The sequence below is a fragment of the Mustela erminea genome, chromosome 11, assembly GCF_009829155.1.
Source record: "Mustela erminea isolate mMusErm1 chromosome 11, mMusErm1.Pri, whole genome shotgun sequence".
Taxonomy (NCBI): Eukaryota; Metazoa; Chordata; class Mammalia; order Carnivora; family Mustelidae; genus Mustela; species Mustela erminea.
Window position 1 is genome coordinate 37,072,638 of NC_045624.1, and position 23,420 is coordinate 37,096,057.

Below are 23,420 nucleotides of genomic sequence, written 5' to 3' on the forward strand. Positions count from 1 at the left end.
CCCCATCTAGGTCAGATTTGATCCCCAGGAAAGGCTCCATCTTCTCTCTGACCTAATGCTTTTTTTTTTTTTTAAACAAATTTTCCTGATGTTTTAACCACTTTATTGAAAGCCAAGCGAACTAACTAACAAGACACTGCTTTTGTTGTTATTTGTTCACTCTGTTGAGGGAGAACGAAGGGAAGATCCTAATGTAGATGTGTGCTGGATACACTTTGCATTTCTTTTTTATGCCAGCATGATTGTTGTCATTCTTATGGTTCATGTTTGAGATAGTATTGAAATACTATAAATTATGAATGGGGAATGATAGCTTGCATGTGGTAAGTAATGACATAGAGAATCTTTGGAGCACAGATTTATTATCCTCTTGAGTCCACCGTCCAAATACATTTTAAAATTGAGTTCATACTAGCTGTTTACTCAAAAAATACAGAAATATGGATTGAAAGGGATGCGTGCACCCTGATGTTTACAGCAATATCATCAGTAATACCCGAACTATGGTAAGACCCCAAATGTCCATTAACTGATAAATGGATAAAGAAGGTGTAGTATATTGATATACAATGAATATTCCTCAGTCATCAAAGAGAATGAAATCTTGCCATTTGCAAAGGCATGGATGGAGCTCGATGTATTACACTAAGCAAAGTCCGTCAGTCAGAGACAGATACCGTGATCTCATTCATGTGTGACGTTCAAGGAGGAAAACAGATGAACATATGGGAAGGGGGAAGAGAAAAAGGGAGAGAGGGAAACAAGCCATAAGAGACTTTTAATCATAGAGAACAAACTGAGGGTTGATTGGGGGTGGGGGGAGGGTCTAGATGGGTGATGGGGATTAAGGAGGGCACTTGTGATGAGCACTGGGTGCTGTATGTAAGTGATGAACCACTGAATTCTACTCTAGAAACCAACATTGCACTGTATGGTAACTACCTAAAAATTTTCATTAAAAACAAATAATAAAATAGATAAGAAAAAAATTGAGTTCAGTTTAGTGATGACTGGAAGTTTTAAAAATAAGTCTGCTTTGATCGGCTTCATTTTCTATCACTAATGTAAGTAACGGACTTTCTTTTTGTTCTTTCTTGTTTAAAATAACAGAAGAAAAGCAAGAGGGAATTAAAAAACAGAAGTAGCCTCTCAGAAATACACAAATATATTCACAAAGATGACATTAATTTCCTTTCTGTACTTCTTTTGCCTGAGATTTGGGGAAAATAAGAAAAATTTATCATTCATCTTTTATATATCCCACTCTAATGATGTCACTATAATTGGGGTTTAAAAAAAGTTAATTTTACTACTTTACCAACTAAATACCCTTTTATTTGTCAAAGTGGCCTATATCCTGCTAAATTCTCAGAAAATAATGCCATTAGGAATTTCTAATGCACATAATATTAATATAATCTTGGTTTTGTTATAACTACCTTTGTTACTTAAGTTTTTAAAGATTTATTTGTTTGTTTGTTTTTTGAGAGGCGGAGAGTGTGTGCATGAGCAGGAGGAAGGGCAGAGGCAGAGCGAGAAAATCCCACGCAGACTCGTTGCCAAGCGCGGAGCCCTTTGCAGGGCTCAGTGTCATGATCCTGAGATCACAACCTAAGCCAAAACCAAGAATGGACACTTAGCCCAGCCAGGCACCCCTGTACCTTATGTTTTAAGAAATTCTCTATGAATATCCCTAAAATCCTTGAATTATTACATGACTTTATTGTTGTGTCTACCTTTATAGTGTTTAGTAAGTATTCAAAGGTTTTATAGAGTTAAAGGAAATGAGAACTCCACTTTTGAGATCAGTGTCTTCAAGGGCCAGGTAGCCACTGACAGTTGCTGGCACGCGTGTTCGTGCAAGGACATTTCCTTCTGGCGGGGGTTGCTGGAGAAGAGGGTGTAGATGCTGAAATGAAACTTCCTCTTCTTGGTGTTCTGCTCAAGTTTTTTCCAGTCGCTATGAACCTCCTAAAACACAAGAAAACTCAGACAGTCAAGTAGGAAAAATGTTTTCTAGAAATTATTCCTATAGATTTTTTTAAATTTTGTCTGCATAGTAACCTTTCATTTGAAACAATGCTATTATAGTTGTGGGCTTGTTGAAGCAAGTTCAGATTTCCATTCATGCTATTTCTGTCCTTCTATTTTTTACTCTGGTATCTCTCATTTATTTTAGGTTTAGCAGTTTCCCTACAGCTATTACATGGAGACATTGAACAAATCAGAAGAGAATACTCATCAGTATTTTCTCACGGAGTATCTATAACGAGGAAGTTGGGTTTCTCTAATATCATCATGCCTGGTAAGTGACTTGAGATGGACCAAAGGTTGACATATGCTTATTATGTCTGTGTTTGACACTTAAGAAATTTTCAGATAGTCAGATTTGAAGAGTTCCAATGGACCGTGCTAAAGAAGGAAATGAGGTATATGATAATAAATAAGCAAAGATTTCTTAAAAAAAAAAATCTTTACATTTTGATTATTTTGGGGTGGATAACTTAGAGGGCCATGCTACATTCTTTATGACCCTTAAGAAGAAGGAAAACTGGGGTAGGATCCAGAAAAAATTTTACCCTTGGGTGGAGAATGTTAGTGAAGTCACTTCGGGGAAATCCTTACAGGTTTTGATAAGAATAATTGTTGTGCAGCATTTCGCCCTTCTTGGAGGATTTTTCTAAGTTGTGTATATGTAAATAAGCAGCCATATGCAAATACATATGTATTTCTACACCTTTCCTACTTCTGCTTGAGATCTATTCAGATCTCTCCTAACAATCCGAAAGGACTCAAAAAAAGCATCTAATTTTAAGCGTTTAATGAGAGTCACGTTGTTCAAGTAAATGCCAAGTGGTAACATTTCTCCGTGCCCCACATCCCACCCTCTACAACCAAGAGAAACGTAGACCAGATGAAATACTCTGAAATTGTTAACAATATTTTTAGAAATGAGATCAGGTAAATCTCTGGTTAAATCTCGTATGTGGAAGCAAGCGCGGGAAGTTGCATTGGACAAGGCTCCCAGCACAGCTGTGAGAGGGATGGTGAGGCCGCTGCGCATGAAGACCTCATGTGACGCAGAAATGACCAACATTGCCCTGTTGCAGCATCTCGTGATCTCTTTATGCAAATCTGTTCATGCAGGGAAGGCTCAGCAAGAGCCTGGAAATTTCCCGAGATGACCTGACCTGGCTTAGGGACCGGCTGTGTCTGAGCATCTCATGCTACTGTTGTTGAAAATGACTGTTTATAGAACTGTTTACTTGGTGGCCTGTTACTCAGTTGCTCTCACACCCCATCATTATTTCCTTCAGTTGCTATAAATAACTGGTATTTCCTTTGTAACAAAAAAAGAAAAAAATTTCATGCCACCAGGAAGCAAATTGATGGGCAAATCTAATATAAAAAACATATTTTCAAACAGAATGCAGACAGCTGCTGGAAGAATTCCTCAGCTTGGTCTCTGGGCAGTATCATTGACAAGTGGAAAAACACAAAGCAACATGACACTTCACCAGCTGAATAATGGTCTGGGATGTGCTGCGCTCATGTCCCTTTTGTCTGGCTTTAATGATGGAAATGAACTTCGAGTGGAAGAAGGCTCGCGTCTGTCCCTCTGCTGCACCACCGTGGAGTGGCGAGGTTCTCCCTGCTCAGGCAATCAGTCTCCTGGACCCCAGTCTGCCGTGCCGGGGATGCCAAGAGATTATTTTAAAGTACTTGCTTCTTTTTCTCTTCTTTTCCTTCTGTGGCTTCTTCATCTTCCAAATTAGAGGAAGAAGGGAAAGGCTCGTGTGTTTACATAAACAGCCGACAGCAACTTTAAAACTCAGTGGAATTTTTTTGCACTGGCAAACAAGCGCTCATTGTTCCGTCTCCCTTTATTTCAGAATGTTGACTTGTCAGTTGGTTCTCACTGGTGGCCATAATGCAGACTTGTGCAGAATTCTTCCGTGAGAAGGCATACTTTCGAGGCCAGGGTTGCACTGACCGTTTGCTGGCATGTTTTTTTTTTAAATTTTCCTTTCCCTTTCTAGATTCATCCTTCACAGTTGATTCGTGTTCTGAGAGGGGTCGGGACAGGGGAGGCCTGTGCTTGGACCAACGGTGCAGGCTCATCAACGTAGCGACCGAGTCTCTGCAGAAGGACTTACCTGTGGTCTTGACACTGACAGGAGTGTACACAAAACTCCTGTTGAGGATCATAGCATGTCATCGGTGCCAGACTCTTTCTGGAATGAGAAAAACACAGAAACTGAAACTCTGCCCTTGGTCTGGCTACTGGAGGGGCATGTGTCTGAGCTGTCAGCTAGTGTGAGGCGGTGATCTGGCCATGCACTTTCCAGCCACCATGACCCTTCCCCGTTGTTACGGGTCGGTCTTCCAGCACTTTGTTTCTTAGGGTGTCTAATTTTCAAAGAGGACAAGTCACTTCCTTTGAAGCTCTAACACTGCTCCCCACAAACCACGCAGCTCTGCCGGACGTTCCGTCGTTTGCTCTCTGAGCCCTTGACAGGGAGAGCAGCAAAAATATTTCAATCCCTTCTCTCCAGTAGAGCTATAATTAGAGCCACAAATGTAATTGTAACTTCTCTAGTAGACACTTTCAAGAGTGAGAAAAAGTAGAGATTAATTTTAATAATGTATTTTATTTGACCCACTACATTCAGAATATTACCATTTCAATAAATAATTCATGTACAAAAATTCTTAATGAGCTACGGTACACTCTCCTCTTTAACCTCCATCCTTGAAGGCTGCGAAGTCTTGCCCATTGACAGCCCATCTCTTTTCAGCCAAGTCACATTTCACGTACTTAGTCGCCACATGTGGCAGCGGTTACAGTATTGGACAGCCTGCCTCTAAATGTCTTAACAGACTGTACTGAATATCGGGAAGCACTGAGTTTCCATCCACCAGACATTCTGAAGCAAAGCTGGCTGATGTGTCTGGAATGTCATGGGAGGTCAGGCTGAGCCCACCCCTTGCCCCGCCCCTGAAGGTCCATTCTTATTCTGAGTTTATTGTTCTTTCTAGGCGAAATGGTCCTTGCTTTAATCATTGTCTCCCTACTTCATCTTCCGCATTTGTGCCTGTTCCCTTGGAGGCTTGTTCCCCTGTACCAGCTGGTTAAACTCACTCTTTGTTAAGGAACCCTTAATTAAATCCTTCCGGTACATTCAGTCTTTCGTAGGAGGCCTGTGAAGCTCCTAACCCTGAAAGGAATTAAGTAAAAGTTGTGGAGTGTTAGAGGAGGGAGGGGTTGAGATTTTCTTTTAAGTATATTATTATTCTTTATCAGTCTCTGACAGAGACATTTGTATCAACAGATACACAGCAGCATCTGAGATAAGGCTTCTTTTGGGGGAAGCAGGTGGGAGCCAGTATGATAGGATCTTCCTTAAAAATACATCCTAAGGAGTGCCTGGGTGGCTCAGTGGGTTAGGCCTCTGCCTTCTGCTCAGGTCATGATTTCAGGGTCCTCGGATCAAGCCCCCCGTCAGGCTTTCTGCTTGGTGGGAAGCCTGCTTCCCCCCATCTCTCTGCCTGCCTCTCTGCTTGCCTCTCTGCTTACCTGTGATTTTTCTCTCTGTGTCAAATAAATAAAATCTTAAAAAAAAATCCTAAATCTAACCAAACCTCACTATTCCTCCGTCCAAGTCACTGGGCCTCCATATCATATATGTGTAACCACTTGGCTGAGACCTAAACCCCACGATCATGCTAGGGAAGGGCATCATGGTCTTTCAACCAATGAATACCACAGTGATCTGAGAGAGGTGGAGGCTAAGAATCTTCCATGTTATCGCTGAGGTTGGGGTTCCAGCCCCAAATCAGAATGAGGGAGGGTCTGCTGCCTCTAAAATGTTGAAGTCACAGGCCATTACTCAAGGGTGTAGGACTTACCTCAGCTGGCCCTACCAGAAATCCATGCCTCATCCTAGAGTGTGATGGACATCAGGGAGCCTCAGCCCATCCCTTCTCCCGTCTTGACACAACACTGTTCTGTCAGGCCTACCGTGGGTGCTGTTGTAGTATTCGCTATCGGTTGTTTAATGTACAAGCAAAAATTAAAAATTTATGTCCCCCAAAAGTTCACCATCTCAATACCCTTCTAAAATAAAGCAAAACAAAAATGAGAATGACAGGAAAAAAAAAAAAAAAACAGAGAAGACATGAATAGATTTCACAAAAGTCCACTCTATGTGAGAACGCCAAAGTTTGGTTCTCAGCCCATCCGTAAATGTTTCCTTTCTGTGGTCTGCTTTGATACCCAGTTACATGTGATCTTGTCCCTGTCCCACCCCCCCCACCTGTGATTGTATCGTGAGGTGGTAGAATCTTGGGTACAGATGGCATATTGTATTAGTTTCTTATGGCTGCTATTACAGATCACTACAGACGGGATGGCTGAAACACCACAAAAATACTTTCTTCCAGTTCTGGAGATCAAAAGTTTGTACAGGTCTTACTGAGCTAAAAGCAAACCCTATTAGCAGGGCTACATTTTTCCTGGTGACTGCAAGAGAGAACTTAGTTCCTTGCCTTATCCAGCTTCTGGAGACTGCCCGCGCTTCTTGGGTCATGGCCCTACATCATGCCAATGTCTGCTTCCCTCATCACATCCTCTTCTCTGATTCTGGCCCTCATGCCTCCCTCTCTCTCTTATAAAGACTCTTATAATTCTATTGAACCTATCCTGATAATCCAAGAAAATCTCCCCCATCTCAAGATCCTTACTTAATTAATCATAGCCACAGAGTCCCTTTTGTTGTGTAAGGTAACATATTCACAGATTCCCAGGATTAGGACTGGGACATCTTTTGGGCGTGCAGGGGGTGTCATTTTTCTGTCTGCTGCACACATGAAGGGCCATGCAGCCCAACCCGTGTATCCATTGCATGAATTTCTTCCTCGGGTTCCTGGTGATGGTTTTCTGGCACATACTTAAATATTAATAATGGCCGAGAACACACCATATCTCAGAATGACCTCTGTCGTGTTGGGCCAGTTTCTCTACACCTTTTATCCATTGGGTTGTGTTTTTCTGCTTGCAACCTCAACATTTTTAAATTTAGTTAACTCTCTTGTCACCGTCATTCCTCCTCTGATGGGTTCTAAGCCCTTTCTCTGTATTATTAATGATCTGAATGATACTGCTCCTATCTGTCCCGGTTCTGTAAAGATGGTCTCTAGAACTGAAATCAGTACTTCAAGCTTGGGCCGACCCATGCAGAATAGACTAGGACTCATCCCTTCCTTGCTTAAGGCACTGGTCTGGTGAAGAAAGTTGAATTGCACTAGATTATTTGATGGCCATTCTCACCCTGTTAAATTACACTTTTTCATACTAAAAAAATGATTTTATTTTAATATACATTGATGATATGTTGGACACATTTCTTAATTTCTACACATCTGTTTTCTTATTAATAAAATAGAAATAATAGGGCCTTCTTAAAATGTTGATGTGAAAGTTGAATGAGCTGTTGCCTTTATAGCGCCTGGCAAAGTACCCAGCTCCCATCTATCTACTACCACTGTCCTCATCATTAGTATGATCGAAGTTCTTAGTCTCAGACCCATGTTGACTTTTTTTTTTTTTTTAAGATTTTATTTATTTATTTATTTGACAGAGAGATAGAGAGAAAGTGCAAGTAGATAGAGCGGCAGGCAGAGGGAGAGGGGTGATGAGGGCTCTCCGCAGGGCAGGGAACCTAATGCAGGACTTTATCCCAGGACCCTTGGGATCATAACCTGAGCCGAAGGCAAATGCTCAATCCAGTGAGCCAACCAGGCGCCACCCCCCCCCCCCGCCATGTTGACTTGTTTTTGATGAAGGGACAGAAACTTTTCTTGTCCAGTTCCATAAATGTTAACAAACATCCAGCACAGATTAAGGCCCCCTGATCAGCCCGTAGCTGAGAGCAGTGGTTTACTTGATGTGAGCTTACGCTGCCGGGCTTTACACAGGGAGTTCACAGCCCAGAATCAAAGATCATGGTTCTCAGCTACTGATAGAAGCCTCTTGGCTCTTGAGGTCAAGCCATAAATCAACCCCATTTGATGCAGTCACTGAACTCTTTTGTATTTGGTCCCATTGTTGTGACCTTACATTTTTTTCTGTCTACAGTGATATTTTCAGAAGCCCTCACATGGGCAGAACCAGTGGGCCTGCTGAACAGAAGAAAGTGTTCTGCCCATCAAATTTACAGAGTGTTAAATTTGAGAGGTGCAGGGTGTTAATAATAAACATTGTCAGGAAAGTAGTTTTTCACACTAGTGCTATGACTCCATTTCTTACTTTATGGTTGCTCTCTTCATTACCCAAGATGCTTTCTTAATGCCATTTGGGCTTATTAGTTTTCTCCAGAGCTGACCTCAAGTGTATTGATTTTAATTAGCACATGTTTCAACTGTTTCCTGCCGCCTATCTTGGCAAGGTGGGTACCTTGCGGTATTGGAACGCAGCAAGCTGCAGAATTCCTGGGGAGACGCATGTAGAATGTCATCTGGGAGAAATGTTCTCCTTGCTCTGTGTTCTCTTTTCAGACACATCCTACTTGAGTCTAAAAGGTTTGCAAGAGAAAAAGGCGTTGCAGGGAGAGTGTCCGTTGAAGACCAGAAGAGGAAAGCGTGTGCTTAAGGGGCTCTTATTTATGAATGTGTGTATTTCTGAAGTTCTTCTCTAAGTCACAGACACAGCCTAACATAACAAAGTAGTCTTCTTGTCCCTCCTACCCCTATTTTAGTAACACAAAATCTTGAGGCCCAGAGGTTTATATTACCCTGTTCAGACTTCAGTCACACGGAGCAGAGAGCAGCGTGAGGGAGAGAGAGAGACTTGAATCCAGATCTTTTATTCCAATCTTCCTGTAACTCTGAATGCTTTAGGCTTCTTTGAACTTTTCTGAAATCAGAAGAGATGGAAGAATTCAGCTGTGGTGTAAGCGAAACAGGCTTTGGGGATCGATTCGGGAAGCTGATACCATTTCCAGCCTTGCTCCTTGATCAAACTACAGCATAGCTTCCTCAGATCTCTCATCTCCTCAGAGGTCTTTCCTCACATGACATCCCCTCTGCCGCCGTTCAGCACTCCCTATGCCCCTTCTTGGTCTTACTTTTATCCCCACCACTTCCTATTATTATTCAACAAGCTGTATATTTAACTTCATTATTAAAGACTTCCCCATTCCTAGAATCCTAACTGTGGGAAAAGGATTTTTGCTTTGTTCACAGCTGTGTCTACCTGGCCTAGAATAATATCTGGCCCATAGTGGGAGCTCAGAATATCTTTGCTGAATGACTACATGGAGGCAGAATTTCCTAACACTGGCACTACCTTCCTCTCCCCACCACCCCCGTTCCTCCTTCAGGCCTAGCCTACAGCCTGGGGAGAACTGGTCACCTTGCGAACCTCCCTCATCCTCTCTTGCCTTTGCTAAAGTCAGAGTTGCCATTCCTTTCAAAAGTTGAGCATGGAAGGCCCCTCCCCAAGAAACACTCTTCATTTTGCAGGACAGTTAATCCCATGTGGTTTGGACTAGCTAATGACTCATTCTGAGAACTTCCTAAGGTAGATACCCTGTAGCTATACTTCCCATTAATCAGCGTATGCTGTAGTCTGTTCGTAAGCAGAGCCGCTCATTATGTGTCACCTACTCTAAGAAGCAAAGGAATTGGATTCTTGTTAACGGACATCTTTTGCTCTCAACTACCTTGAACTGAGTGTTGCTTTTTCATCTGCCAAATCTGTTAGTGGGGAAACTATTGTCAAGAATTTCCTCCCAGACATATTCTTGAAAGAACACGTGTGCAGACCATTAGCGTACCAGGCCTATTTTGATTTGATTGAAATTGGTTGATTCAGAGGACAGAGCCTGTGAATGTACCATTCGTTTTGTAATGGGATTATTAAATTGTTAGAATGAGTTTATATTAAGGATGCGTATGTGTACAGTAATGAATGCATATAGTAACAAAATCAAACAAGCTTATAAAAATTTACTGGGCCATTCTGTACAAATTTAAAACAAAAGAGATGGTTCAAACAAAACAGTTATAAAGCGTATAGATCTAATTTTAAATCTGGTGAAACACATTGGTTTCCTCCCGGAACTCCAAGATCGTTGCCTCTCCAAATCGATTTGTCTGAGACTACTAGAAATGCATAAGCCAGAGACCACTATATCCGTTAATTCCCATGTATTTTTTACATGCTCTTTGTAAAGGGTGGTTTCGATTTCATCCTTTTTGGGACTTACTCATTTTCTCTCTTTAATGGGCCGTCTGTTTCCCGGTCAGCTTGGGTCATTCGTAAATGATGCCATCATCAAAAGTTGGTCTTCGTGGAGGAAAGTGACCAGTCACGCTGGTATTCCCCCATGGTTTTGAAAGCTAGAGTACTTTCTTGAACACGCTTTGGTCAGGAAGTTTTCTAAATCTCCTAGTTGTGGGCTTATTTGTATGGTTATTGTTCATTCTAGTGATCTGTGCTTTTTTTATGGAGAACTTTTTTATTAGAGGAAAAAAAAAGAGTATTGACAGTGATTCTTCTAATGTTTGAAAACTATGTTAAGTAAAAGTGTATTCAACTCTGCTGACCTTACCAGTATTAATCTTCAAAAACTTTATGGTAATAGTTTGTTTACTTCTTTCTCACTTCCCTAGTCACTCACCACTTACCCTTAATTCTTATAGGAAAGGAAAAACATTCTTTTAGCCTGTTTGCCTAAGTTTGCTCCTTGGCATCAAATTTCTCTTTTTTCTTGGAGCAGTAAATTTTATAAGTCACCAATGGAGAAAAAAAAATAAATGGCATACGCACTCATAGACTATGTCAGTTTGAATCTTATTTGTTTTATAGCGTTATGGTAAGGAATGTGAAGCCAAGTTTGTCTGCATAACTGAATTATTCTACATCTGTGTTCATAAAGCACTAACCTGGATTCTTTCAGCAGTGAGATCATTTTGTCCACGAATTTTGAAAAAGATTTAAATTGTAACCCTACCCTTTGCAGTCCTGTCATTTTATTCCATTTGGGTATTTCTTCTACTTTTAAAGTGTTGTGTCTATAAAGTATTAAGACTGGCTTCTTTGAGCCACCCTGCTAGGCTGTCATTTTGTAATCACACCTCATAAATGAAATGAGGAAAATATTGAAAAATGGTAAAACTTGACAACACCTTCCTACGCAATCCCTGTATTCACCTCCTCACCGAACATTTTCAGTATTGCAAATTCAGACCAGCAGAAGCTGGCCTTCACTTCTCTTGGATATTGGCAATGAGGGTGGGGACCCTTATATAGAAGTGTAAGTATAATATTTTTACTTTTATATGTATGCTATCACAGTACATTTTATGGACTAAGGCTTTTCTTGATTGTGTATTTTACTACACTTCCTAGTTTCATACTCACGTGTGCACACACATGCACACATACACACACACACATATATAAACATGGTTTTAATTTTCCTACTAGGTGAAATGAGAAATGATTTATACATCACTATAGAAAGGGGCGAATTTGAGAAAGGAGGGAAGAGCGTGGCCAGAAATGTGGAAGTGACCATGTTCATTGTGGAGAGTAGTGGCCAGATCTTAAAGGTATGCGCCTGCTGGGTCCTTGATGGTAAAACAATCCCACGTCATCATTTTGGGTTCACCTTTAATGTCATCAGTTAATTTCTGGTTTGCATTCTTTTCGATCTGACTTTTCTTCTCTACCCTTGTGTAGTTTTCTTCCCTTTTTCTCATCACTGAAATACCCTCCAGAAAAGCAAGTAGAGAAACAAAAAGGTTTTACAGTTGGATTGTTTCATGAATTGTGGCAGTAATTTCCTCACAGCAGCTCTTCTTTAAATGTCGTGTTTTTATTGTCATTCCGTTCTCCCTCTTTCGTCTGTCCTAGTTTTGGAGATGAACACTTGGTCTTTGGCAACTGGTTAAAAACAATAAATAAAAACTGCCACATTTCATCCCATGTATTTTCCTTTTGATCAAAATAGGGCCTGACAAGTGAGCTGTTACTGATTGGGGTGGTGATACCAGGTTCCTGTATGCAAGAAGTGTTTTGTGTGAGCCTTGCAGCTTCTTGCATTTCCCAGGGAGGCACAGAACCGGCTTGTGAAAGCGGCAGGCTGAGGACTTTGCCGCATAGTTGAACTCCAAATTGGGAGTGCAGTTGCCCATCTCGTACTTGTCCCCAAGGTCCACCCCCAGCACAGTAGGCCCTGGGAGATGTGCATGGGCATTAAGCAGCACAGTAGGCCCTGGGAGATATGCATGGGCATTAAGCAGAAGCAGCCGCTGGCAGAAGCAGGTGTAAAACAGCCCTGCAAAGGATGGGGTGGGGAGGTCATTCTCCATGAAGTGCCGTTTGGGGAGCAGGCAGATAGAGCAAAGCAATTGCTCCGCTGTTTTTCAGATAATCTCTAAATGAAGCTGTCTTTAACCGGTGTGTTTCCTTTGTTAGGATTTTATCTCCTTCGGCTCTGGAGAGCCGCCAGCTAGTGAGTACCACTCCTTCGTGCTTTATCATAACAACAGTCCCAGGTGGTCCGAACTGCTCAAACTTCCCATTCCTGTGGATAAATTCAGGGGCGCGCACATCCGCTTTGAATTTCGGCATTGTTCCAGTAAGTGTTTCTTGGGGCTGGCTTTGTTGTGCTGGGGTAAGGCGCTTGCTGAGCTGTACTGACAGTGTGGGCTAATCTGCAGACCGAGTAACAAAGCAGAGACCTTCTAGAGGGAGAGGTGAAGGTCAGTGGAGTCCTGAGAGGTGAGTGGGCTCACTTCTCGAAGAACCAATAACCTCTGTGGAAACATTCAGGAAGGAAAAGGAGGGAAACAGTACATATGGAAGTCTACAGGGTTCGCCCTAAATCATTCATTTTCATAAAAATGAGTTCATCAGTTTCATAGTCTGGAAAGATGAGACAGAAAGGGGATTCACAGAATCAAAACTTGTCTGACTCAGGGGAGCTTAGGTAGTCCTAACCCATCTGCTGTTCTCCAGCCACGAGCTCACCCAGCTCTCACACTGGCTCAGGGGAACCCAGGAGGACCTTTCTGGGCCTGGGAAGTCCTCAGGAGAGCTTCCGATTGGCTCAGAGTGATATCTGATTTGCATATATCTGCATCACCGTGCAGTCTCAGTGTTCAAATGACAAGTAATGTCAGTCAAATAGGCCTTAGAGATGATGTGAATTAATTGCTTCATTTTGCAGAACTGAAAAAACCCAAAATGGAGAGATAATCCAGGATTTGCCCATATGAACACCACTGTCCCTAAAATTGTCATTTCTTGACATCTCTACTTTAATTTTTTTGCTCTCTTTACCACCCTCTCAAGCCCCCACTCCCATCTTCTGGTGTCTCTGTGTCTCTGAAGTATAACTTGGACACTACCAGAAGTGCTTGCTTCCGGAGCAAACAAGGGGTACCAGAGGAATCACTACTAGAGAAGCAGCAGGCTCCTCTCTAGTCTGGAAAGAATGGGCCATTGCCAGTAGATATGCGGTGACCTCTCCTGAGTGCTGTGTAATTCACCCAGGATTCAGAGAGAGGACGACTGTCTATTGCAAGGATGATGGCATATTTTGGAACTGGCTCAGGGCGCTCCAGTAATTATTCTTTGGTGGATGTTTCAGAATGTTGGGAGATGACTAGCAAGGTCTTACCATTCTCCCAAATTCCCAGAGGAGGGTTATGAGAAGGATTTAGAGTGGCAAAACGGAAAGCACTTGGAATGATGCCGTAGCATACCTTCCCCAGTCTTTGTTATAAATTCTCAGTCGAGCTAATACAAGCTTTGAGCTTTAAGGTAAAAAAAGGAGAGAGAAAAGTAAAGATGAAATGAGAGAAAAGGAAGAAAGAGCATTTGGAAAGATTTATTTTAACTCAGAACTTGAAAAATGGAAGAAAGGCAATTTTCAGGAAAACCCATTAGATCTGTCCTCTTGTCCTTATATTTCAAACATTGTTCACAGTGTCAGTTTGGTTTTTGAATATTCATTGTTAAGGTTCAGAAGAAACAGCACAAGCATGAAGGAGAAAAATCCCCATAGTCCCATAAATTGAATAATCAGAGCAATTACTTAATCACATGAGCTCCCAAATATTTCTGTGTGTCTGTGTGTATTTTAAGATTTTATTTATTTATTTGAGAGAGCAAAAGCAGGAGAGAAAGCAAGATTTTATTTATTTATTTGAGAGAGAGAAAGCACAAGCAGTGGGGAGGGGGGTATGCAGAGAGAGAGGTAGAAGCAGACTCCCCACTCAGCAGGGAACCCAACACAGGGCTCCATCCCAGGACCCTGAGATCATGACCTGAGTCAAAAGGCAGATGCTTGACTGAGTCTCCCAGGTGCCCCTGTGTATGTATATTTATTTAAGAAGTATCTTTTATTCATAAAACACATGTTTCCTGAACACTTCCTATGTGTCCAGCACTTCCCTGGGCATTGGAGATACATGAGTGAGCACAACAGAATATCTCCTCTCATAGAGGTTTCCTGCTAAGAAGGGAAGACAGACAGTATCTGAGCAAATAATTACATGGTAGTGTATCAGGCTGTTCTAAGCGTAGTAAAGAAGATTACACTGGAATTAGGTGCTGGAAAGGGATGTTGCTGTGATGCTGTTTTACAAAGGGCAGTCAGAGAGAAGCTCTCCAATAATGAGATGTATCAGCAACAAGCTGAAAGAAATAAAGGCATGAGCGTTTGGGTGTCTGGGGAAAGAAAGTTATAGGCAGAGAGAACAGTAAATATAAAACACCTAAGGTTGAAACATGCTTGGCAATTCAAGGAATATCAAGGAGGCCAGAATGAGCAGCTGAGAGAGTTTGGAGATGAGGCCAGAGACGTAGGGAGGGAGCTAGATCCCACATTGCCTTGTAAGTCATGGGCAAGACTTCAGACTTTGTTTGGAGCAAGGAGTGCCATAAGAGGATTTAGATTAAAGATGCGCTGGTCTGCTTTTGTGTGATGGGTTGTGGGTGGGAACCGAAAGACCAACAGACTTCAGCAGTCCCCCGAGTTAAAATGGTTTGCATTAGAATGATAGTAGGTCAATTCTTTTTCACAGATTTATTGATAGACCAGATTTGAAGGAAGAAGAAGAGTCAAGGATGACCCCCAAGGTTTTGGCCTGAGAATGAAGTGATCATTTATTGAAGTGGGGAGGGCAACAGGAAAAACCTTTTTGGAGAGCAAAAACCAAACATTGCATGTGAAATCTGTGAGGTCTCCTAAACATTCAAGATGTCAGATAGACCATTGAATGCTATCCATGCTAGAGACTTAAACTTGAGAAGGAGGACACAGAGTTCAGTGGTGTACTGTAAATATTTAATAACCAGCACTTGAGCTGGGGGAGAAGGGAGCCCTGAATTAGAGGATTTGCTGATTTCCATTGAGTAAATACCCCCATCATGGCCAAATTCAAGCTCCCAACATGACCGTCACTGAACTTGGAGTTGGGAAAAGATGCACATTGCCAACTCTTGCAAGCACGACGGGCCAGCTCCAGCATATCACTGATGACCCTGATTCTCAGAGCCGTGACACCGGATGTGATCTTAAACAGTAAGGTTAGATAGGAAAGGGAAGTCCAAGAACGGATCTGTGGGGTACTTCCACATTGAGAGCTTGGGAGAATGAGAAGAAGCCACTAAGGAAATTAAGACAGAATAGCCAATGAGGTGGAAGGAGAATCCAGGAATAGAAGCCAGGAAGTTAATTGAAGAAAGATTTTTTTTATTTATTTGACACAGAAAGAGAGTTCACAAGTAGGCAGAGAGGCAGGCAGAGAGCGGGGGTGGGGTGGGTTGGTGGTGGGAGGAAGCAGGCCCCCTGCTGAGCAGAGAACCCAATGTGGCCTCGATCCCAAGACCCTGAGATCATGACCCAAGCCGAAGGCAGAGGGTTTAACCCACTGAGCCACCCAGGTGCCCTGAAGAAAGGTTTTCAAAAGGAAATTGATCTGCTATGTCAGGTGCCAGTGATAAATCAAGTAAATGGAGGACAGAGTGATTATCACCCAGTTTGGCATCATGGAAGTCATTGAACCTGACAGGTGGTTTTAGTGGATTGGTGGTGATGAAAGCCTGGTGCGAGTGAGTCCAAGAGTGAGGTGGAGGAAAGGAAGGGCAGCAGTAAGTACAGACAGATCTTCCCAGAAACTTTGCTATAAAGAATACAAGTGAGGGGTGTCTGGGTGGCTCTGTGGGTTAAGCCTCTGCCTTCAGCTCAGGTCATGATCAAGCCCCACATCGGGCTCTCTGCTCAGCGGGGAGCCTGTTCCCCAGCCCCCCCGCCTACTTGTGATCTCTCTCTCTGTCCAATAAATAAATAAAATCTTAAAAAACAGACTACAAGAGAGCAGAGAAGTGGGATGGAATGGTGGGTCATGGGAGGGATTTTTCCTAAGTTGGAGTTCTAAAACATGTTTGGTGCAAATGATTCAGTAGAGAGAACAAACTGATGTGTAGAAGAGAGAGGGGACAAGTGTAGGAGCAGTGCCCTTGAGGAAGGGAAGCATGGGGTCCAGTGCTCCGGGTTAAGTGGACAGTTTTGGCAATAGTGCAGGAGGGCCCATGCAGGTGGGGTAATGGGCGGAACGTGTGGGGGTCCTCTGCGTGTCTGCTGAGAGTGAGGACCATGCTGAGGTTTTGGCAGCTTGGGAAGGGAAGAGGATGGATGAAATCCCTCGTCTCAAAAGTCGAAAGGTGAGATGGTAGGAAAATGCGGCAAATCTGCCCAGCTCAAGGCCCATCTGTGGTTAATGTGTGTCAATTAAAGTGAGATTAGTGTGGCGCAGGTGTAGACTAAAGTGCAGGTTGTGTTTCAGCCCGGTGCAGTGCTACCTTATAATAATGGGAAGTGTGGAGGAGTAGTGGGTAGACAGGATTCACAGTGGTTAGAAGGATGGAGCCTAGAAATGGGAAGTGAGGCTGGAGAGGCCTGGGGAAGGAGGTCAGTAAATTGGAGGTCCCAGGGCACAGTTGTTGGATTTGGGGTATCAGGGCGGACTGGAAAGTTAGGAGGTAGAATCCATAAACGTAGGGTCTTTATTAGTAAGAAGAGGGGGTCACATCAGCTTATTAATGCTGATCTAGAAGCTCAGGGCAAAAGGCCATGGACTTTAAACTTTGGTGTTTATTTTTCTTTTATAACAAAAGACAAATTCAGGGAAACCATTGCTTTTTTTCTTACCTTTGCTAATTTTATTCATTCACAGACTCCTGTTACCTTCCAAATTAAATACCAAAAATGACACAAAAAGATAGTCACATTAACTTGAGAAATTACTTCTAAGTAAGTCTTTTCCCCCAAATCTTCAGTTCCATAGCCAGCACTCTCATTGATGTAGAAATCTCATCCTACAGATCTTCACTGTGATTTTCACTTAACTTCAAAGAACAGTGATATTTTCCCAGTTTCTCTCTGAGGTTGAAATTAATGATTTTAGAAAAAAATACTTTGCTAGAATCACATTTTCGGGGATGTCCTCATGCTAGGGGCCAAAACCACCAAGCCAAAATTACTGTTCTCTATGTGGAGTCCCACTTCCCCGTGGTGAAATGGCAAAAGCAATCGTGAGGGAATGATATGTTGCTGAAGTCTCTTCTCGGATCTTCAAGGTCACCATATCTAACTCCTCTAGCTCAGACCTTACTGCTTTCCCAGAGCTGAACTCTTCTATCAAGTATAATGCTCCACTTCCTCCTCTGTGTGGGAAAGAATAACCGTCCCGCCCAGGATAGGCTGCAGGTCCTGGAACTTGCTCCTGAACATCTAAATACAAGGAGACAGTCAAATTGAACCAACCAGTTGCTTTTAATGCTTTCTCCATTTTTGGAGAAGAAGGAAGTTGATAGAAAGAATTGGAATGGTTCTCAAGATCTAGAGCAAGTTCCCTAATATCATGTGATGTCAGTTTCCTTCTCTGTACATAATTGCCAATGACCCTCAACCTTTCCAGCCCTTGTAATTCTTCATTAGGCATATGAAAACCTCATGGCCCCATGTCCAGCTTCCAGAATACTACTGTAATAGGCTCTTCTTAAACTACAGGTAGCAGTTCATGTTGTTTATCCACATGTCTAAGATCCCAAGGAAGTAGCTTCTACAGGGCTCTCTGTCCTCATCACACATGTAGACACAGGGAAAGTTCTGTCATAGGCCAAGCAGAGCCTAGAAACCACCTTTGCATCAATAATAAGCAAAACATCAAATTTCACGTCCATTCATTCACTTGTTCATGGATTTAACATATACTTACTGAGAACCTACTATGTTCCTGGCACTCTTTGAGGTACCAAGGTTAGAATAAAAATAACATAGAAGAATCCTGCCCTCAGTGATGCTTATGGCTGGGGCTGGAGGATAGGAGATGAAGAGAAAAAACAGACAATCCAGAAATTTTTTTAAAATGTATTTTCAGATAGTGAGTCCCGTGAAGCAAATTCATCAGGCAGTGTCCTTTGCAGGCTACAGGGCAGGAATACGGGTTGGAAGGTGGCTGCTGTAGGTAGAGGTCTCATCACAAAAGCGCTCTCTGTTATGTAGAGGAAACTGGTGAGCGTGGGTTGTTTTTCTTGATCATGCTTGTTGGCAGTCCAAGTCTGAACACAGGTGTATAAACAGGCATTTTAAAAAGCAAATAATTCTTTCTCTCTTTTCTCACAGCAAAGGAGAAAGGAGAGAAGAAATTGTTTGGTTTCTCCTTCGTCCCCCTGATGCAGGAAGATGGTAGGACTCTTCCAGATGGCACTCATGAGCTCATCGTGCATAAGGTAACATCAGTCAGATGCTGGCGGCGGGCTGTGATAAACAGGGCTGAATTATTAACTCATTATCTTGTTATCACTCTGGAAAAGAGAAAGAAGTGACTGAAAAGAATACTCGTTTGGAAGATTGCTAGGAAGGAGTCTTTTTGAAAGGATGGTCTGTACATTCTGTGTCATCGTGAAGCCTGTTTTATTTTTATTTTTATTTTGTTTTTTTTTAATTTTATTTATTTATTTATTTATTTATTTATTTATTTCCAGCATAACAGTATTCATTATTTTTGCACCACACCCCATGCTCCATGCAATCCGTGTCCTCTATGATACCCACCACCTGGTACCCCAACCTCCCACCCCCCGTCCCTTCAAAACCCTCAGATTGTTTTTCAGAGTCCATAGTCTCTCATGGTTCACCTCCCCTTCCAATTTCCCCCAACTCCCTTCTCCACTCTAAGTCCCCATGTCCTCCATGCAAGCCTGTTTTAAAGATGATTTATATCTTTATCTTAACTTAGGTGTAGATGTCTGGGTAAGTCTCCGTGTTGACCTTAAGTTAAAGTCCTTTCCGTTGCTATAAGAAGATTCAGTAACCTTGAAAATAGGTTTTTGAATATTTCCAGTACATACATGCTTTCCTGTCTAGAGCCATAGTGCCCCAGGAGTAAACCTAACAGGGTGATCGTTACATGTTTCTGGTCTGCTGCTCTCACTAAGTAGGGAGAGATACTGTGGTCCTCTGTCCTAACAATGTCAGCGGTTGTCACTTTCTATTTTGTGCATCAAGAATCGTCATAAAAACATTGGGAACAAAGTAGACTGTAGTAGGCAATGAAAAGAAAATCAGTAAAACCAGAGCTCCTTAGAAATTATCTGGGAATACTAGTACTAATAAAGTATGGAAGAGAAATACTAGCCACTGTAAAACACAGAATTAAAATACATAATTTCCTCCAAAAACACTTCTCTTTTGAATTTCTCTGTTTCTGTAATCACATGACAGCCCAGGCTCTTCCCACCTCACCCCTGCACTAAGTGGCCCTGCCCCCCTGGCTCTTGTCTCCCTCTGGTCCAGGTTTCATCAGCTGTTGGGGTGACCCATCTAAGGCACCGGTCAGACTAGTTTACACTGCCCAGTTTAACCACCCCCCCAAAAAAACTCCTGATTGCTGAGAAAATAAATCTCAGACCCCTCAGGATGTACAAAGCTTCAACTCCCAAACACATCACCTCTGAAGCCTTCTGTTCTTGATACCATGACCACCTCCAGCTCCTTCTAGCTCCTGTTCCCACTGGCTGCTGGTTCTCTCTGCTCTGACTCTGCCCTTGGCACCCCTAGAGATCTGTTTTCCCCTGCCTCTCCTCATGGCTAACTCCTGCTCACCCTTGGAGGCGCACCTTTAGCACACCTTGCATCAGAAGAATGGTCCTCCCTCCCCGGCCCCCACTCCCTGTGTTCCTAGCTGGCCAACCACTCCCCTGTGAGTTCTCTGGATATCTGGACACATCTCTTACCATGGTACTCTTAATACTGTCCCCTAATTATCTGATGCTCCCTCCGCTTACTCCAGTGGATTTAGGAATCCTCTAAGAGTAACACCTGCGTCAGGGGTGCTGGCACATGCAATGTGCCAACAAAGATTCCCCGAATGAATGAAGGAGATACAAACAAAACTTTCCTTACCTTTGAATTATTGCTAAGAAAGTGAGTGTCAGTGCATAACACATCACATCATTTATGCTGGTACCTGCATGGATATGTATGTGCATGTTTTTTGAATCTTTTATTTTCTAGTTATTTGTTCAACGCATTTGTTGGCCACAAATGACAGGCACTGTTCTAGGTACTGGAAATGTGGTGACCAAAACAGTTCAAGTCTGTCCTGTTTCTGGCACTTATGTTCTCTCTACTTCAAAAAGGAACTTAAAGATGCTTACAATGATAGAATACAAAGAAAAAAAAATATCTTCAAGTAATCAATAAAGCAAACAGAGGAACTCAATCGGCTTATCTCACTATTAGGTGGGAGGTGCCTTTTGTGAGATACATGACAGGCAATGTCTTTAGCTACAATTTTTCAAAAGACGTAATGGTATTTTGTGTGAGTGTTTGTGATGCTACCTCTGTGTGACATTAAATCTTGACTCAGAAAAGGCAGGGCTAAGTTAATTAAAACTGAGCTCCAGTTTCCCAATAATGTATAGAAGGATGAATCCCTTTTATATGGTACATCAAGCATGGGCTTTCTCCCCTGTGGGTTAGACAGTGTTGGGGGCAGGTGCTAACTGTCCAGTCAAGTCCAGGTTGACCCCTCCTAATGAATACAAATAAGACCAAGATTCATAGTTGGCGTTTAAAGACTCCATATACTTAAAGTGCCAGGAGGACAGGTAGCAGGCCTTGCTTCTCTACAGAAGCACTTCGGAGTTCAACTGGCATCGATTCCCAGACAGAGAACCATTCTATTCTGATATCAGAGGACTGTTGGGTATATTTTGGCAAGGGTAAAACTTTTCCCAGAAGCAGAGCTTTGAATCTGCTCAGACCCTTGTTAAAGTTTTCATGGAGTATTCAGAATTCCAATCCATAAAACATAGGAAAATGTATTTATTTGAGCTTGAGCAATTTAAAAGGCAGGTGTTCCCAGTGATAATTCTCGACCACAAAGGAGGCTCAGGATGGTGTCTGTAGATGGTCTAATTTGGGGCAGACCTGCTTTGAGGAGACCCATCAGGACGCATCAGGCCCACAGAAGAACCCTGAGTAGCTGTTTTATCTTGTGTTTAAGGTTATTCGGTGTTGCTTTTTTGAAGAGGTGTGGGATTCTCTCCAAGTATAACAACTTTTGTTTTTAGTCTAGTAGGTGCCATGGTTTTCTTTTTCATAGTACTGAGCCAGCAAGTTCAGGTTCAGCCTGAGGCCACTTGTAGTATAAGGATTATAAAAACATATTTTGAGCATAATGCTTATCCTTCTTCTGCCATGGCAGGAAAACTCACAGCCTGCTGATAATTGCAGCCTTGAATTTACTATTTTTAAAAAAAAGTAGGAAATGGTGGGGGGGAAGGAGGAGGAATGGTTTCAAATCATTGAGTAGAAAAGATAGCCCATTTAATAAGTAGTGTTGAGATGACCATGATGGGTGTTGGGGGAAAAGAAAGAGCTGGATTCCTACCATGCTTCTTAGACCAAAACAAGTGCCAGATTAAAGGTTTTAAAAAAAAAATACTTGTAAGAGCCTTAAAAATACAACTGAATATTTTTATGATCTTATACTATTGAGGAAAGGAGGGGCTTTCTAAGAATGGCTCACATGTTAGAAATTAGGTACAAAAAAAAACCTTTTGACTACGTAAAATTTCAAACTTATTTCTCTTTTTTTACTTTATTTTTTTTTTAAGATTTTTATTTATTCATTTGACAGAGATCACAAGTAGGCAGAGCAGGAGGCAGAGAGAGAGGAGGAAGCAGGCTCCCTGCTGAGCAGAGAGCCCCATTTGGGACTCCATCCCAGGACCCTGGGATCATGACCTGAGCCGAAGGCAGAGGCTTTAACCCACTGAACCACCCAGGCGCCCCTCAAACTTCTTATTGATAAAAACCATCATAATCAAGGCTGAGAGACACATGACAAGGTCACACAGTTGCAATGCAGCTTACAAAGGGTGATTGTTCCCAGTTGGCCATGAGTTACTACAGATCAGCCCCAACAAGAGCTGTTTACAAGATTTTACCATTCTGCCTACCCCACCACTTCCCCTCTACTTAGCAGAGAAACAGAAACCAGCAGACAGGAACTTTCTTAACTTCCCATGCTCTCTCCTCTGCCACCTGCAAACTTACCGGCATCCTTCCCTTCCTTCCTGCTTCCTGTCTCAGACGATGGGCCAAGACTCTTCTCCGAGCCTGATTTTTTCACCTGCTTCCTTCAGGATCCCCCTCCCTCTCGACTCCCCGGAGACCCGGCTCTTCCCATTGTCTCCTCTTCCTCCTGCAACTCTAGCTGTTTCCTTTCTTCTGACTGTATTCTCTCAGACCATGGGCCCGCTCAAGCCTTTTTCTTAAAAACAAAAACAACAAAAAACTTTTCAAATGACCACTCCCTCCCCCTTCCCTTCCCGTCACCCTCCGTCTCCATGAAAAGCTGGTCTTCCCTCATAGTCTCGACCTCCTTGCGTTCCATTTGCTCTTCAGGCTGTTTCTGTGCCCAAAGTTCAAATGAACTTTCTCTGTTGAAATCACTAGTGCCCAACCTGGGTCACATAACCCTTGTTTTATTACTTAGCATGAGAGAAATTAAAAATTAAACACCTTAAAAAAAAATGAAACACCTATAACATTTTAAAAATTAGAAGTAAGCTGATACGCTTAACACAGAAACATGCCACACTGAACAGAAAAAAAGACAAAAAGTCTAAGGTAATTTCATAGGTGGACTTGATCTTGGCACTGAAAGCTATTAGTGGGACTTCCAAAAAGCCCTTTCAGTCTTACGAATTATACCAGGACATGGTCAGTCTTCCGAAAGTGGCTAAAGCCACTGGCCACTTTGAGAATCTTTTCTTACTTCTTTGCAGCATGTAACACCATTGCTGACCCTTCCTGAAAATCCCACAT

General features: G+C 42.4%; 1 protein-coding gene and 1 long non-coding RNA gene across 4 annotated transcripts in view; one reads left to right on the forward strand and one right to left on the reverse strand.

Annotated features, from left to right (window-relative positions):
* Nucleotides 1-23,420, forward strand: part of DOCK4 (dedicator of cytokinesis 4) — a 431,597-nt gene that overhangs the window by 258,122 nt on the left and 150,055 nt on the right. For all 3 annotated transcript variants that reach the window (XM_032304000.1, XM_032304002.1, XM_032304001.1), the window contains exons 13-16: nt 2,180-2,305; nt 11,492-11,616; nt 12,485-12,647; nt 18,705-18,811. In XM_032304000.1, coding sequence (XP_032159891.1) covers nt 2,180-2,305; nt 11,492-11,616; nt 12,485-12,647; nt 18,705-18,811 — 521 coding nt within the window. The remainder of the gene's footprint in view (nt 1-2,179; nt 2,306-11,491; nt 11,617-12,484; nt 12,648-18,704; nt 18,812-23,420) is intronic.
* LOC116568545 lies at nt 850-23,127 on the reverse strand. Its single transcript, XR_004276669.1, has 3 exons — nt 23,115-23,127; nt 13,912-13,917; nt 850-942 (listed from the first exon to the last, which is right to left on the reverse strand). It is a non-coding gene; the product is annotated as an uncharacterized LOC116568545 (long non-coding RNA).